The following is an 18,335-nucleotide window of genomic DNA, read 5'->3' as shown; positions in this document are numbered from 1 at the left end:
TGAAACTGCCTTTGACAATACAAGAGTATGGTTTTATATAAAGGGATCACTACTGAGTTCATACAGCCAGTTTTATCTATATGATGCTAAGGGACTGTGAATGTATTGTTGCCTGCAAAATGATGAGATCTGTTGTAAAATAGACATAAAACATCAATTTAAACATGTTTAGATAAGAAGGGCGTCCATTTGAGTTAATCTCCTGCTACATATACAAAGTTCCTGCAGTAAACTCTCACCCACCATCGTTTACCTGATCTTCACATGATTTATGTTGTTGTTTTTTATACGTCTTGCATCACATTCACTCAACTGACTCTTGCTGTAGCCCCTTTAACCAATATATCATATTCTTAATGAAATCCTGGTGCTCATATCCAATCCAAACATCTGTGTGGTGAAATGGAGACTGGCTGATATTTGCACTTGATGCAGGTGAAGAGTTTTACATGCTGTAGCCTACTGTATGTCATTTTTGCTTTAATTGAAAGTGTATGTGTAAGGCAGTCAGGTGACATATTTTAATATTGGGGTATAGATACAAGTGAAGTATTTAAGGAGAAAAGCTGGATTGTTTGAGCTTGTGTTCTGTGTTGTACTTTATGAACATGGTTATGATGTATAAATCAATCTGTCTCCAATTAAACTCTGTACGCTTGTGATTTTTTTTTTTCTGTTTCAGTAACATGAAGTCATATTTTCATACTGTCTGCCACAGTATGAACAACATTTTTCAAAGGGAAACTATTTAATTGAAGATAGTGTAACTGACGTGAAGCACCAACTTTACACCTTGTCAAGGACGTGTTGAGTGATGTGAATGAGTGAATCTGTAATACTTCCCCTCTGCTAAGCTAGAAGATATGTGGACAACCCTGTGGAGTGAACTTTCTCTGGGGGTAAATGATAGACAACTGTTATCTATGTGCCTGCTTACAGTAACAAAATAAAAAGAGGAAACAAAACACTCAAGAACAAACATTAGGGGCAGTACTCAGTGGAGTCCCAACACAGGAAGAGCTCTCAAGAAGCCTGAAATTAAAAGGCTGAGTTTATCCCCAGTTTTTAAAGTTCGTCTTATTAGTGCCAGGCATAAACTGGTGGTAAAAAAATAATAATAATAAAATCATTACTAAAACCTAAAGTGTTTTGATGCTGATTCAGTAGCGGAAATGTCACGTATTGGAAGTGGAAAAAAGAGCACAGGACAGAGATATTTGTGCTAAGTCCTTGGATCTCTGCTGTTATCTCATCACTTGGTGAGGCTGAAGATCACTTACGAGAAAAATGCTGAGTAAGAGCTGAGTTAAGTTTCCAACATTAGCCAGGATAATTTTGTTTTCAATTTTCAAAATAAACGTAGGAATAATATTGGCAATTTCTTGTAAATGTAGACTTAAACTTGGGCTCAGAAATTTTGATTTTAGACAGGCAGTGTAGTATCTGAAGCTCCATATATGGTTTTTATTTTTTTGGAATGTCCGAAGTTTCACATGTTTTCTATTTGTTGGGGTCATGCTTAAGTTAACAGCCATAAACATAAGTGTGTAAGTATTAGGGAGAGGGGCTTTCCTCTTCTGTGTTTCTTGAAACAAGAGGTCCAGATGTCTTGCTATAGGTTATGAAGACAGCAAACATATATATATACTGATGTTTAGAGCTGTTAGAGAGAGAGATCCATATTGGCTCGGATCCTATCACAGGCTACAGTAGTGCTTGTTTTGATGCAGAACTTCTTTGTAATAAACTTCTGTATACAAGCACAGTGTCAGCTGGAGATCTCTTCATCATCTTCACATTATCACATCATCATCAATATACCACAGCAGCTCTGTCAGAAAAGGAAGAAACCAATAAATGTCCATCTGAAAAGTAACATTTTTTTGTTTCTTCGCTGAGTGAAAACAAATTAAAGTGTCAATAATTAAAATAAAATAAGACAAATCTGTAGGATTGATTTCTGGACAAAATAAAGAAATAATCAACATCAAACAAAAACAACATCAAAAAAAGTATTGCAGATGTGCTTTTACTGCGATGAAGAAGGCGTCCCGTGGTAATTTCACCCAGAATTGTGCTTATGAAGTAATATGATCATAACAAAAAACAAAACAAAACAAAAAAAAATCCTCACAGTATCACTGAACACTGAGTAAACGCAATGAAACTGCCTCTTGGACATACAATGACACCTTTACTTTGAAAGCTGTCACCGGAAGTATATGTGTGTTCTACTTGTATGCTCTGTGCTCTGTGACGGTGACGGACCTGTGTGCCACTGCCGCCGCCACTACCACACGATAACAAACCAAAACACCACGTTGACACCCAGCAAGAGAAAGATGCTGTCAACACCTTAAAGCAGAAGCTCGGCGGTCAGGTAAGCTGTCAGCACACTGACCGTTAGATATCTGAGAAAATCCTAAAAGCGTTATTTTGGGGAAATGAAAGTAGCCTGCGACATGAGAACTCGCTGTGATGTATTGCTTACACGGAAGAATTTAGGCTAAATGCTAATAAAATTATCAAAATTCGTGTACGCAGTGAAGGCTACATGAGAGTATTGCAGGTATTTACTGTCTGTGTTATTTAAAGATAGTAGGAAGTAGGAAGTTTAGTTTATATGTGGTAAAAGCGAAAATGTCGCTGATGAAATAAAGTGCGTAGTGGAGACTGGTTAACTTTACTGCTGTCTGTGCAGTACTCTACTACCAGGTAAGATAATTACATTATTATTGTTGTTTTAAAGGGCTGCGATAATGAATACGATTAAAGGACTATAACCTGATCTACACTACCGGTCAAAGTTTTAGAATAAGTATATTTTTCGAGCTGTTATTCAAATGTACACATTTCAGTGTCTTAGTGTTTTTGAAATGTAAGTACAGAACAAATAAACGATTGGAAAAACTAATTTAAAAACAATGAAGAATGGAAACTTTATTACTCAAAAGTAACTCATCAGTTCTAAATATATTGGATGAACACCTTTCAGTATTATACTGTAGTCCATCACATGACAAACTCCATGTGATATGGGGATATGGGGATATTCCTAACATGACAACATAAAACATTTCTTCGCTATTTTACAGTGCATGGATGCTGTTAGGAAACTACAGTTTTCAACATTTATTTGTATTTGTTGTTAATAAGCAGGATTGTTTCCTTATCTGAAAGCTATCATTATCTTTGGTTTGCTAGGTTTATTTGGCCTGTATGCACCTGCACCTTCTCAGCAGGAACCTTCATCATAAACACACACAGGGAGTCTACATGATTCTACAGTGTTCTTTTTATTTTAAACTCCTTCCTCTTTCATTTATCTCTCACCTTGCGCAGGTGCACATAGTTCCTGTTCTAGTTTAGTTGTAGCTTTAAAGAGCATACTATCCATAGCCAAAGGTTTGTGGACACTGGAACATTTCACTCACATGTAATTGCTGAACATGTCATTGCAGAACCAGGGGAATTCAAGGATAGGGTCATATTTTTTACAGTCAGTCGGGCACCCATATGAGGATTAATTTTTTTTTTTTTTACTTGCTTCTGTTGTACGTTGTGGACATCAAAAAATTCCCTTCCTAACATGCGTCCAACGATGTGCTTTCTATGCATAATTACATTCCAATGTTAAGCTGTTTGATAAGCAAATTAAATGAATGTCTGAAATTACACTGAAAAGACAGTAACACTGGCCAATATCCTCAGTATTTGTTTAACACTGTAGTTTTGCTTGGAAGAAGGACTGTGGATTTTGTCTCTCATCACTAACATTAACAAAGCATTAGGAAGAGATATTTTAAGGGCCAGTATAAATAAGATGATTACAGCTACCCCAAAGTATGTCAGTTTACTTCTGCTGCTATAACACAGTGTTTTGGGTATTGGGATTAGTGTCTGTCAATCTGAGATTATGAGAATTTGCTTCTTATATTTAGAGCACAGTCCATAATATTGTGAAGATAAAGTTGTCATTTTATGAGTAAATATTCAGATAAGCATGTGTTTATTGAAAAGTCATAAAAAAAACATTTTCATGATAAAATCATGTTATGAAAAATTTAGGTATTAGAACAAGTTATTGTTCTATTATATATTTTGCTCAAATACTTCAAATGCAACTTAATTTTCAAATTCAAAGATTGTTCCTCCCATTAGTATCTGAAATCTTTTACTCTCTTTAGGTATGGGTGCTGTTTCCAGCAAGTATGATGGCGTCACTGTGGGGGCGGGATTACAACACAGTAGGAGTGGCCAAGACAGTGACCACCAGCCAATAATAAAAAGAGATGACATCAAGAGGCGGAGCTCCAACATGAGACACAGCTCAGGAGAGACAGTTCACTGTCCGACCTGCCAGGGTACTGGACGTATACCCAGAGGTACTGAGCACACACAAACACTGCGGCTGTCACTTTTTTTCTCCAGACCCATTTCCCACTTGGCAGGGGTGTCAGCCGTTTTAGCTGGACCCCAAGCCTTCATACGTGGCTCCACTCTGTCTCCACAGTTTACAACATGATTTTCATTGACAATTTTAACCTCCTTTGGAATCGTCCATCCTTTTATCTGAATGACGGTGCTCATGCTAGCAGATTGGGTGCACATGCTTTAAACACTCAGACAGCTGTAGGCTTTACGCCGGTCACCTCTGGTGTCCAACAGGAAGCCAACGTCCTCCCAGGACATCTCATCCTGGCATAGACCCAGTAGCTCCTCCCTGTGCCCAGATGCCCCTGATGTCCATAATTCCAGCTATTAGATATCATAGACACAATAAAACACAAAGACAAATTTTCATGAAAGTGCATTCGCAGGGTTCACAGAATCTTTTTCTTAAAACTATTAATTCACTTCTTCAAAAGCTTTTACACATGGTCATTCTCTCAGTTCTTTAGTTTTTCCTTTCTCCATGCTATTAACTATTTTAGCATGTTGTTTTTATTGGATTCTATTCTCATTTATACAACTCTTGCTCTTTTATTTCCTCCTAAATTGCTGTATAATTTTTTAACAGTTTTAATAGTTTTCTTTTGTTTGTTGTCAATTTGCATTTTGTCCTCTGAAGAACTTTGTAGCTGGTCTTTGAAAGGTGCTATATATATGATGTTTGTTATTATTATTATTATTATTATTATAATGTTATTTTTAGTTTTTTTAATGTCCTCCTCAGTTTTTAGCTAGCTGCAGCGTAGCTACTTCAGATGGTCTGATGTGCTTTTAGGCTGTACATTTTGAATTTGAACATGTCATTTCAGTTTGAATATTGAAGCACACACACATTTGTGGATCCAACCGGTTAGAAGATTAAATCTGCTCCTGTATTTTCATCTTTGATATGAAACCATGTTCCATATATGTTACAGGTCAGGAGAACAAGCTGGTGGCTGTGATCCCCTGTACTGACCAGCGGCTGAGACCCAGACACACGTAAGGAAGCAAATATTAAACACTTAAATCAAGGTTGATTAAGTTATTTTTCAAACCTCACGATAACGACTTTCATTGGACTACATGAACTGATGATGTTTTTGATGTTCGCTCCTCTCTCAGGAAGCTGTATGTAGCTGTGTCTGTTGGTGTGTGCCTCCTGGCCAGTACCTTGGTGCTGTTCTTCCTGTTTCCTCGGTCTGTCCTTCTGTCTCCAGTGGCTGTACAGTCATCCTTTGTTTATTTCACTGAAAACAAAGTCCAAATTAACATCACGGTGAGTAGAGGTGAAATGAAGGAGAGAAACACAGGGGTTGATAGATGAAAATAAAGAAGTCTATAGAAGGATGGATTGATAGGATGAGACATAGTTCTTTTGATTATGTTTTACATTGTGCTCTCATTCCGTCATAACTCTTTTTCCTTGTAGAATGTATTGAACATCACCAACCACAACTTTGTGGCGGTGCAGGCCTATAATCTGACAGTCCAAGCCCTCAACTTTGACTCAGTGGTTGGAACAGCATCCATTAAGAACGTCACCTTTGTCAAACCTCTGTCCGTCGAAACGGTAAGATGTCCCAACCTCACACAAACAGCCGGTACCATGTTGGGATGGACTGAAGGGATGATTAAGAGATGTTTTAGTCATAAACGTTATCATCACAAAAGTAATTAGAAGCACAAGACAGACAGATTTCATATATCTATGATGCCACATACAGCAGCATGCTGGTTAAAGGTGTGGTGATATTCTATATTTTGTCTTGTTGTAAATTGAGACTGGATGAAAATGTTCATGAAGCTGTCAGTTTGCTTATTCTATATGATTTTGCATACCTTGTCATATCATGCTATAACTGTATATTAGGAAAATATTTGTTAATATTATTAAGAAATTCTTCAATAGTGTGCTAATGATGAATGGAACTAGTAGATAGAGTGAATACTTGAGGAGTGGGGAATGAGAATGATTTGTTTCTGCCTCTTCTTTCCTGGCAGTACTCCTTCATCATCCCCATCACGCTGACAGACCCTGGACTGTGGTGAGTTGCCAGCATTAAGAATAAAATTCAATAGACCGACGATAGAAAAAATCTCTCACACACTTAAGGTTTCATTCAGAGTCTCTTTATCTATGAAGACTTAGTGTAACATGTTTAGTTACAGTGTGTATCAAAATTAAGTATACTGTACATTGAAATGCAATGATTTGCCATTTGAGCCGCTGGAGGGCTTTAGTCTCTTTCAGTGAATCAGCAACAGGGATAAAAAAAAAAAGACTGCAAAGTGGGAGTGACTAGAAATAGTTAGTGGATATTAAGTACACTGCTGAAAACAGTATTGCTGTTAAAAAGAAGGATGAATGGGCACTGATGGCACTATGGAGAAGTTTACTTAACATCAACTCTTGTTTGTTCACAAGAAAACTCCACACTACACCTTTAACAGGAAAGAGCAGCACAGGATGCATTTTTCTTACCTTCTTCTCTTACCTAAATTTGAGCAACAGCAGATGATTCTGATGCTGCTCCCATTGTTTATTAGCATGCTTGCATCCTGTGTATGCATTGCATTAATATTTGTGGGCATGAAGGAGCAAGGGATACAGGTGGTGGAATATTGGTGAATTAACTTTAAAAAAAAAAAAACATGGGTGTGTCCTTAAGAAAATAATATGTATTCATATGTGGTTTTTGTTGAACAACAAATATGCTGCAATTTCGAAGCACAATGTTCATACCCAGGAATACAATAGTTTTTTACTCCAGGTTAGTTCTGTTGAAGCTGATAAACATGTTAGACAGCTGGCACTGAGCATAGCTTTTATCAGAGTAAAAGTAATATTCAATCTCAGTGTTTTTCAGTCTGTATTTAAAAGGAAAAAATGAATCCACTGTGATGTGATTTATTATGTCTGTGCATGATTAGTCAAAGGCAGGACATTCACATGGAGCTCTTGGCTCTGTGTAAGCTGAAGAAGTACGTTGTTTTAGTAAATTTACAAAAGGAATATATTAAGTTGTAAAACATATTTGTTTGATTTGTTTGAAAATGGGAATCTAGGCTTGTTTTCAAGCTTCTCGGCTGTGTGCTCAAGATCAGAGGAGGTTTTGAATTAACATGCAGCATGTATGCTACACACTGGTAGAACCTGTTACCTAACCAGGCAGTTACTGTAAGTTAGCTTTGCCTTCCTGTGATACGTTGTGTTTCTGTTTAAGGTTGTTGTTGCATAAATATTGTCTATTTATGAACTGTTTTACATTTTTTGTTTGTTTTTGCAGTAACTACTGTAAGAAAGTTTCCTTGCCTGTCCACATTCTGTATCTACACCTTCAGTAAGTATCACAAGTTCAGTAGTGTAAGTATCAAGATTTCTCATACTGTCTCCACAGGCAGTGAAAATCCATTCTCCATTCACTCCATTGCAAAATGCAGGATTAATAGATAGACTCATGACTTGATTTTCATGGAGAGAGTGGTCATCTGCTCTTGGGTCCATGTTTTTTTAGTGATGTTTTGAGGAATTTGTACCTGCCCCCATGTCAAAAAGACTTTCTTTCATTTTAAATTGTGCTCATGATAAATATTTTAAAATAAGGTTGTGTTAATATTCTCAAACTTACTGACATGTAAAAAATGTGAGACAAGACACTATTATTCTGAATCTCAGAATGATATGGACCCAGCAATTAATTATTGTCCAAGGACCCTAACAGGTTGATGAGGTCTTGGATAGTGTAGAAAGAACTTATAACAAACACACCGAACACTGAAATTAGTTTTTTGTTTGGCACAGCATTGGTATTACACAACAAATGCAAATTTAGATCTATGATTATATACAGTACAGTGCTGTTACAGTGCTGTCTCCTGTTGCACCTTAAATTCTTACAAAGTTTTTGAAAACAATTTAGGTCTCTGTGATGTGATATTTTCACAAATGACATCTCTTGGCATAAAAACAAACTAATTTCCCTGGAAAAGACAAAGGAAACATTGTAAAGTCTGACTTAATGTAGCAACTCACATACTAAACTGGCTACTTTATGTTCATGGCCAGGGTTTGGGTATTTGAAAATCTCCATCTGACCTTTGACTTGTTTCAGTACCAGAGTAATGATGTTGTTTTTTGTTCCATTTTGACTGTGTAGATTCACAGAATGTTATAAACGACACAGTATATACAAGTATATCCATAGGAGATCTATTTGACAGAATCAAGTATCATGTCCCACACAGCTCAAAAATGTGATATTCAGCTTGTTTCTCCTTTAAAAACAGAAAAGCTGGGGGTGACCTGATAGCCAAATAGGGCACATACCACAAGGGCCTCAGTGCCCCGAGCAGCTGGTCCCCAGCTCGACTCCTGATCCGGACAGACCCTTGTCACTCCCCTGCTTTCTCTCCCTATTTCCTGTCTCTCTCCACTGTCATATTCAATAAAGGCAAAAAGCCTGATCATTCCATTCCACTCACCATTGTGAATTATATGAAAATGTTGGATGGTCATCACTGACATCTAGAAGGCATCAGTACCCATGTCTTCATTTATGAGGCCTTGCTATATAAGCTGCCAAGATATTTAACATTCTCAATTGGGCTCAGGGCTTACAACCATGATACTAGATCACAGGATAGGTTGGCTTTGAAAGGATGGTTTCAGTATTTTCAGCACTGTGAGACTAATATCAGAGGACAGAGGAATAACCATTCACACTGTCTGTGCTGACTTCTGCCCCAGTTTGTTCTGAGAAGCGAGAGCGATCACATGACTGGTGAATGGATTAAACAGTCACTCACGGTGCCTCAGTCACATACTTCAAACAGGATGGGAGAGAAAAACATCACTCTGTTTGCCAACAGTTCATTATACCTAAAAGATCAACTGTGTTAGTTCATGCAAGATCCAGGAACAGTTTGAAAAGTTTTGTATATTTTACTATTTTGAACTTGAATGTTCCAGGTGCAGCTGAGACTGTACGAGGTGCAATCAAAAAGTTGAAAGACCGGTCCTACGAACAAACAGAGTGCAACATGTTAATGCACATACATGATAACTTCACATGAGTCAGTGTTCTGCATTACTTTGTGCAAACAACATCGGGACACCTGTGTTACATATGTTTTTGCAGAGGTGCATCTGCGATCTTACCATTAAGCAGAAGCAGCACCATGTTGAAATCAGCAAGGCTTTCCGTCAGTAGGCCTGGCATGACCCAACCTTCATGTTGAGGTTGGGTGCTCCATCAGGATGCCCATTCACAGTGTATTGAAAATGCACAGTTTTTTCGGCTGCATCAACAAAACCCATCCATGCTACTCGCTGGATTTGGCTCCCTGGGAGTGGCCCAAATGAAATTAGGTACAACTTGTTATAGGTGCTTCCTCTGGACTCCTTGATTGCACCTCGTACATAGACATGTAAAGTACTGTAGCTGACATACATTCCTGTAAGTCTATCTATATCTGTATCTACTTTTATAATTCTTCCATGTTTTATGTTGCCTCTACTGCAGGATGTCTATGGCAGTTTACTACCTGGCCCACTATGAGCAACTCTCCCTGGAGACATATGAGTACATAGACTGTGGAGCAAACAGCACTATACCACACTATGTGCAGCCCCCACCCCCCTGATGGATGAACAGATATACTGTGGACGTATTTTTTGTGTAGTGGAATAGTTCGTTTTGTTGTTTTTTTTTTCATGAATTGTGACACCTAACCTGCTGCAGAGCAAACACCTGAGTCTCTGTTCGCATGGACTCAGCTGAGGTTCATTCATGGACTTAAAGCAAATGAAGCAACCACAGTGTCTATCTGCTGTTCATGGACTGTTCAGGAAGCAGGAAACTTATAACTGATCTGTGAAAGCAATTTATATATTAATGTAAATATTTTAGTAACCATGGTAACATGTGCATAAGCAAAAAGTATGCAAAAGAAGTTATAACTACCATCTGTTGTTTTTGTATGCTCTGTGTAATTTGTCAGTTTATTAAGTCCATTCAAAAGACAGTGATCCCTGAGTAGAGCCCCTAATATATTCCTGTACAAGCCTCTTTTTCATCCTTCATCTACCTGTTTGTCATTATTTATGGTGAATAATTTGTAGCTTAATAATAGCTCATGAAAAATGCAGATAATCAGAGGCAAAAATGGCAAATGAACTGAACTACTGGTATTAAAGCACCCTAAATGAAGAATGGACTCTTCCAGCCTGCACTATATCTGAATGAATGAATGAATGAATGAATGAAGAAAGGATGGACAGAAGAGCACAACTCTTGCCATGTCTATTGACAGCATTACAGTTCCACAGATTGAATTGCACAGTGGCGGAAACTGAGGAGAATGTTTTGACATTGTGTGGCTATTGATTGAAGAGTTCACCAATATTAAAAGGAATGATGTGGCAGTATAGAAGTTGGAGCAGTAAGTGTGAGTAAGCGTAACTGCATCTCCTTTTACTCCACTATTTTTTGTAATTTTTTTGCAAGCAGAAAAAATTCTGTACAGTTTGTGTTATACTACTTATCATTATTAGGTATATGTAATACTTGTATTATCTGACAACTCTACCATAATTTTGTTGTCATCATTTTTCTGTGTTCAGAAATTATTAATGAAGTCTGTCTGTTTTTTTTGTTTGTTGTGTTTTTCTGTTTTATTCCACCTTCACATTGCAGCAGTAGGTGGCACCCTGGTGGCTTTTAAGCATTCCATATGCCATAGGAAATGAACATTTAATCCACATGACTGTCTCCACTTAACAATAACGGTGAAATGCTAAAATTCAAGCTTTTAAAGCAAATCAATAAATTCACTCTTTATTAACAATGGATCAAATGAGTGAAAGGTGTTGTTGGTAGAGATAAACCTACTCTAATTTCTTCTCAGATCCACAGAACCTTTTAGCCTCGTGTAGCTAATTGTCTTGGTTTCCCATCCTGCAGACTCTACTTTCTTTCTTTGTTTTATACAGAAGTTATTTCAGGGCACTGTTCATGTTTTGATTTCATATCACTTGTTCGTGGTTTTATGTGATGTTGTAACCTTACTTAATCAGTAGGTGGCATCATTGTGTTTTGTATTAATTTTCTTGCCAGTAACACCAGTCATACATTTTGTGAATAACTGAATGAAAACACAATCAGTGGAGTTGGATTCAGTGTTTTACTTTCCTCATCATGTATGCTGAATACCCATCAGTTTGAAAGAAAGAGAGTTTGTTCTCCTGTTTTACACGGCACTTCCATGTTCATCAGTCCATGAATGACAAACACGATCACTGTCTCCACTCATTCTAAATGTGATCTGAACAAATGCCACACAGCTTAATATGAAATATGGACAAATGATGGATATGTGATTATTGCATAGTAATGCAGTTTGACAAAACCCAACAGAGATATGCTGTTAAGAGTGTCCAAACATGGTCCAGTAATCCAGTGAGGTTATCAGAGAACACTGCTGTTCCTCCTTTTCCTCACCACTGCTGGGTGTACTGCAAAGACTGGAAGATAAACAGCTGTTACTCCACTGAACAGACTCAAAACTGTGCTTTGCATTTGCAGACAAGTTGTTCTTTCCTAAGATAAGTGGTCCTGCTAGATACAGTTGAAGTGACATGTGGCAATCCAAACCTCACCATCAGAGAGGTGCTGAAACCTACCGAGTACCTGTTGGGGATCTTGGCACTTTGATGGACAGATGTCTTCAGGTCATTTTTACAGTGGGGACACTGACTTCCAGCTAAAAGCAACACATGAATAACAGGATGTAGCCTTAGCTTAGAAAAAAATGCTGCTTAGCTGTAAATTATATATTTCAAGAGAGTCCAACACAGTTTGGGGGAACAGAGAAAGTGTTAGCTTCTACAGTCATGCTATCAATATCCATCAATGTTTCCTAGAAAGACAAACAGAAATACACAATTCTGATTCTTCATCTCTTTGAACTGCCATACATGATAGATCTGCTTTGTAATCAGCATTGCATGTAGCATTGTAATTGCATTCTCAACTGTATTTTCAACTGTGTTTTCAGCTGTACTGGGGATTATGTGGTTTTAGTTTCAAACTGCTATAAAAATTTCACCAACGTAGCAGTTACATTTATTAACTTACTTCTATTTAATTTCCATAGACTGGAGCTGTGGAATAAAACGACTTATTTTCTGTCAAATCAACAATTGAGCGGTGGATATTGACTTGAATTTGTGAACTGTTCTTCATTTACCTCCTACAATTCCTCCTACAACTCAAATATAACAAGCTGGTAGGTAAAAAATTTGAAGTATGTTAATTCTTTCTCCATTTATTCAAATTGCATAGGCTTTCTTGGAACTACCATAGTCATTTATAGCTAAATACGAGCAAATGTTTAGGAAATTCTGAGGAAAGTTTCCTGAAATTTAGCTGGAAAATGCAGGACCTATAAAATAAAGTGGTTAATGTTATAGCCACCTGATTTAATCACTTAAACCTCATTTATGAAAAATCATGGTGAGTCTGTCATTTTGGTCTGGCAGACCGGTCTAAATACTACAACACCCATAGGGTTACAGTTGCTAAAAAAAAAACATACATGCTGGATTCTATCAAAACTGACCCAGAATTTAAAAGTGAAGTGATTTAAGTTACAGATTGAGTTCTCAGTTTGTGCTGTGTGATCTTTAGCTCTCTGCCACTGTTAGCAACTCACTTTCCTGCTGAAATACACCTTAGTATTGAACCTTTTCCCCCAAAACTGTATGCACACAAGCTTGTACTTTTGACTTTTTTCTTTAATCAAAGAACAAGATATTTTCTAACCCAGCTGATAATCATGTTGACTGATGATTTGCTGATCCATGTAACACTGTATGAGAAAATGAATGAGGCCTTTAGTTCTGGAACCAGAGCTGAAATATCTCCTCTCACTTTAACAATGGATCAAATGACTGTGTTAGTCATAGTGACAAACTCACAGAGCATTATCGCCACCTGGGCTTTTTCCTCTCTTATCTCATTGTTTCAGTTTTCTGACTCCACAAACACCACTCTCACTAGTGTCTATAGTTTTTTTTCCAGGACACAGGCTGCTCTTGTGAAGCTGGTTTCCAGCAGCAGCAAAAATAAATAAATGCAGCTTTAAATCCCAGTTGAAAAAACACAGTGGTAACCAACATCAGGCAGAGTTCATAAAGCCTGGGGTGTGGAACAAATCTAACAACCTGTGAACACCGATACATTTCAGCCATATTTAAAGGCCATGAAGACTAGATGTGCCAAGCCAGGCTCTGTCTAAATATAGTGAAATACACCCATTGTGGTTTTACAGGGAGCTTATGTTCTGGACTATCTTTAGTGGAGAGAAGTGACTTCCTTGAGTCTTGATGAAAATATGAGGCTGCCAAACAACCAGAAGAGACTTCAGATTTGTGACTGTGACTTGTGACTTTGTGCTATACTATATAATAAAATGAACTTGACTTGTCTCTGCGTACCAAATTCATTCAGTGTGGACACTGAAGCTGTTGGTTTTCTCCTGATGCAACACTGCTGGTGTGGACAAGGTACATCCTGAAAATGTATTTATATCCACCAAATTGAAGTAATTACCCTCCCATACCAGGAGTCAAACCGAGAATCTGACCACTAAACTGTATCGGACAATGACAGCCGCAGACAGAGTGAGGCATCAACTGCTAGCTGAATATATCCTTACACTTTGCTCCCATCAATCCTTTCCAGGTTGATTCCACTGCCAGGAAAGCAGTAAATCTGTGGTTAGTGATATGTGAGACACAGTGTAGAACAGCCTGTGTGGCCCCTCATGAATCATTCAGGAGCCCTCCCTCTAATGAGAACACTCTGGACCGTGAAGGCCTATCTGCTGTTTCTGTGCATGTGTGTGTGGATGGTGTAGATGCACATGTGTGTGTGTGTGTGTGTGTGTGTGTGTGTGTGTGTGTGTGATTAGCATTTTTGAAAGATTTTGAAAGGCTGAATATCACACAAAGTAAAACCTGGCGAAATGTTGGTGGGTTAAAATAGTTCCCCTTATCAAGACACTCGCAACTGAGTGCATAAAAACATGATGTGCACATGGTCGCACCGTGAGGAGCTGATGAAGGGGAGATTCAGAGTGAGAAGGAAAATTGCTGAAATAAGGATCTGTTCATGTGATGTGAGAAAATGTAAACATTATCTGGTGAAATGATCTGACCATGTTTAGAGCTTGGTTCTACACTGTGACTTTAACCAATTCCAATGAATACATGCAAGCACAAAGAGTAAAACTAGTTATAGTTTGAAATATTTTCAAAAGAGAGTTAAAGCTGTATTAACTTCTTTTGGCCAGTCACAGGTAGTGGAACAAGCTAAAAACACAAATTTCACATATTATCACCTTATGATGTTGTTATGACGAATGGAGCATAGTTCTACTGTCACATCCATCAGACACAGAACAACATCATTGTCCATTTGGAGTCATGTTTGTGCCCACCTAATGAATATATACAGACTTTTCATTCTTTTAGCTCTGTTTTGGTCTCCATCAGCTCCAGAGAAACAAATGTCTCTGCTTCTGCTAAATGCTCCACATTGTTCACTTGTACATTACACAATCAAAATGTTAAAATGCCATTTTGTGTGACAATGCTTTGCATCTACATCAGCATGTCTGGGACATTTTTTTAGACTTCTGTCTGCAGTGCTGCAGTCCAAAGAGATGAACAACATGACATCCTCTTTTCAGTTGGCACCCAACAAAACTGCATCACAGTCAACATCTGGTCCGGATGCTAAAATCGTGACAAAATCAGTTCAGGTTACAGCTGTGCTGTACCATCAACTAACGAAAAAAAATTTTGAGACAACAGAAAGACGTCCTCTCAGCTTTGCTGCCACAAAGCCAACTGTGAATGGACAACAGTGTCCTCCTGCTCTCTCGCCTACACTTAGTTGTCAGTTTATTAGGTACACCTTGCAAAATCAAAAGCAGTCTAATACAGTCCTGCAATAAATCCTGCCTTTGTGACAAGTGTAATTTGTTGAAACTGTTTGTTTGTAATTGTTGAAACTCTTACAGAGAGGTGTTGATTCATTTTGGTGGCTGCAATTTGTGATGCTGTTGAATTGTATTGCATAATTCAAACAGATTATTCTGTCACAGGTCACATGTGTGTCTGCATGAGTTATACTAATCACATACATACATGGACCTCTCTGTGTTTACACTGAGTTGTTTTATCCAAATGTTGTGTTAACAATGTGTGTGTTCCATCTCTGACTTCAATGAGGGGACCACTCAAGTGTTAAAGACCTTCAGGGACCACAAAGATATTCATGAAGCAGAAACAGAACAAACAATGACACCATTGTCCTCTCTTGTTGTTAGAGCAGTGGGATCAGAAACATGTGTGGACAGCTGCACATTAGACATGTTTGGACGTGATCTTCAGGCAGAAAATTGGCTCCCTCTATTATCAGGGCTCGTATTTATCAAGTGTCTCAGAGGAGGAAGTCTCTGCTAATAATGGCTCACAGTGACACATTTTTGCTCCTACGTTTAGATTGACAAGAAAATTTATTTTATTTATTTTCTTAACTTAGGGCATCACTCCTGTCTGGGCTGATATTTATTTATGTAATTATGTTAGGAGCTGCCAGAAAATGTTGGTCAAACAGATATTCCATGAGACACACACACACAATGTGTTCAATAAGGGTAGGCTAAATAACACACACTCCTCTCTGTATAATACAATACAGTTCAACAGCATCACACAGTTATGGTGTGGTGCACAGAAGGTGAATATGAAACAGACATTATCCCAAAGCAGAATGAACAAGTTGAATCATTTACAGTTGGTTATAGCTGGCTTTTCTTCCCCAGTTTTGTATCAGGGAGCCACTGTTTTCCATTTCCAATTTCCTTTCAATAACATTTTCACTTGGCAAGCTCTATAAAATTGCATGAGATTTCAAAGTCAATGCTGAGCCTCCATTTTATTTTATTTTTGACAAATACTTATAGACTGATGAAAAAATAAAAGAACCTCTGAGTTTTTGCATCTCTTTCACTTCTCAAACCATAGCTACGCCACTGACTTGGCGACACCATCAATAACCCATGATGGCGCCTGGAACTTTAACTTAGTATCACCTCCTCATCCCAACTGGGCAGAGACCATAAGAAACCAAGGAAAAGGGTATATGATGATCAGCCTCTTGGCTCATATTGAAGTACAGCTCTGCTTTTTTCACTGAGAACCTTCTTGTTAATATGTCTGTGTTGATAATAATGATACCTGTTTGCTCTCTTGTAGTGTTTGATTCAGTTGAGTTGGAGATGGTGTCAGGACCCCCGTGCACCAGCTGTAAAGAGAGAGGAACACTTGAAATAAATACTGCAAATACAGCGGAAGCATAAAAAAGAGCACAGTTAAAAGAATACACCAAGTTCTGTGTGACCAAATCAGTCAGGCTTCTGTACCATCAGTTTAGAATAAAATAATGAATACTGTAAGTGTCAAGCCTCCGCTTTAATTTGATTCTAATTCGATTAGATCAGTACAGAAGGAACTGTGTGGGAGATATAGCCCTTTTAATACATAGTGCTCAGATTCCAAAGGTTTAAAAGTAACTGGATACTTGACTACTAAATGTTTCTTGAGCAGCTGTGGGTTGTTTCAGTGTTAGTTCATGTGCAGAAGAGCTGACACATGACATCAGAGTTGAGGTGGACTTGTCTGTCACTAGGAGTCAAGTGGTGACCATGCAAGTGAAGAGGATAATACTGAGGAAGGAACTCACTGTACCTGTTTTAAATAAATTGTACATGTTGACGGGTTCGAGCTTTTCTGTGTGGAGTTTACATGTTCTCTCTGTGCCTGTGTGGGTTCTCTCTGGGTACTCCAGCTTCCTCCCACAGTCCAAAGACATGCAGGTCAGGTTAATCGATCTAAATTGCCTTTAGGTGTGAATGAGAATGGTTGTTTGTCTGTATGTGTTGGCCCTGCGATGGACTGGCGATCCATACAGGGTGTACCCCGCCTCTCACCCAGTGACAACTGGGATAGGCTCCAGCCCCTCCGCAACCCTTAACGGATAAGCAATATAGATAATGGATGGATGGATGTACATGTTGGGGTAGTTGCATGGAACATACCTTTATAACATGCAGCTTAAATTAGTTCACTTTTAATTTGGTGGTCAACTCTGGCTGTTCAGTAACTATGATTGATTGATTTTTCTCACAACTGCAACAACATGGACTGAATAAATAGCTGAGGAGTGGGCCTGTCACCTCAGAAGCTAACGGGACAGTCTCCACAAAAAAGAAGTATTCTTTTAAAAGTTGTGTTTTTGCATAATCATATAGATTTTTGTTGATACAAGCATTTTTCAATCAAATCTGTATAGGGCGTAACACATCTAACTGTGTTTTACTTTGTGTCACCAACTAGCTGGGCTGGGAGCTAGCAGCTGCTGCACCAAGTATAAGCAACAAAATGCTGGTTAACCACAGTCTCAGTTTGTGCCCCTCACACATACAGTAGCTGCAGTAATGATAGCTGCAGTGGCCTGATAAGCACTGGAAAACAACAGTGGGCATGGACAAGATTTATCTCTCTGTACAAGCAGTAAACACAACACATGGGCCTACTGCTAAATTCAGAGCTGATACACAGTAGCATTAACCAAGAGGAGCACCAGGACACCAGTGGCAGGACTGTGCGTTACATGCACAGTACAAACAAAATGGGAACCCATTCATAAAAATATTACTCCATGGTGTTACTTGTGCTCAAAAACGTTTGTTCTCGTTTGTGCATTCTAACGATCCCTATGTGGGAAACATTCTACTTAGGAAATCTGAGCTTTAGCTCTGGTGACCTCCTA

The 18,335-nt window shown here is 38.3% G+C and overlaps 1 protein-coding gene and 1 long non-coding RNA gene across 4 annotated transcripts; one reads left to right on the top strand and one right to left on the bottom strand.

The window, feature by feature from the left end:
• The first annotated feature begins 2,218 nt into the window (after positions 1–2,218).
• On the top strand, positions 2,219–11,088 carry LOC108897870 (transmembrane protein 106B). 3 transcript variants are annotated; one of them, XM_018697672.2, is made up of 8 exons: positions 2,219–2,380; positions 4,188–4,385; positions 5,370–5,433; positions 5,557–5,710; positions 5,864–6,004; positions 6,436–6,479; positions 7,722–7,775; positions 9,957–11,088. In XM_018697672.2, exons 2-8 carry the CDS (start codon positions 4,190–4,192, stop codon positions 10,075–10,077), a joined length of 774 nt encoding a protein of 257 aa, XP_018553188.1. In that variant the 5' UTR covers positions 2,219–2,380; positions 4,188–4,189; the 3' UTR covers positions 10,078–11,088. The 3 variants fall into 3 exon arrangements, with proteins under 3 accessions (XP_018553188.1, XP_050929849.1, XP_050929848.1); XM_051073892.1 differs by having other exon boundaries at positions 7,722–7,798; XM_051073891.1 differs by lacking the exon at positions 2,219–2,380 and adding an exon at positions 2,512–2,715.
• A 509-nt stretch (positions 11,089–11,597) lies between these two features.
• Positions 11,598–13,894, bottom strand: LOC127142969 (uncharacterized). Its single transcript, XR_007814118.1, has 2 exons — positions 12,116–13,894; positions 11,598–11,956 (listed from the first exon to the last, which is right to left on the bottom strand). It is a non-coding gene; the product is annotated as an uncharacterized LOC127142969 (long non-coding RNA).
• Positions 13,895–18,335: the final 4,441 nt, after the last annotated feature.

This window comes from Lates calcarifer, linkage group LG11 (genome assembly GCF_001640805.2).
Source record: "Lates calcarifer isolate ASB-BC8 linkage group LG11, TLL_Latcal_v3, whole genome shotgun sequence".
Lineage (NCBI taxonomy): Eukaryota > Metazoa > Chordata > Actinopteri > Centropomidae > Lates > Lates calcarifer.
This window is presented reverse-complemented; position numbering and strand designations above follow the sequence as displayed.

What these genes read in the sequence shown, in the direction of transcription:
- LOC108897870 (XM_018697672.2), top strand. Translation starts at nt 4,190, where the DNA reads ATGGGTGCTGTTTCCAGCAAGTATGATGGCGTCACTGTGGGGGCGGGA. An exon ending in AAGTCCAAATTAACATCACG is followed by an intron (nt 5,711 to 5,863) that starts GTGAGTAGAGGT and finishes TTTTCCTTGTAG; the next exon opens with AATGTATTGAACATCACCAA. An exon ending in ATTCTGTATCTACACCTTCA is followed by an intron (nt 7,776 to 9,956) that starts GTAAGTATCACA and finishes CCTCTACTGCAG; the next exon opens with GATGTCTATGGCAGTTTACT.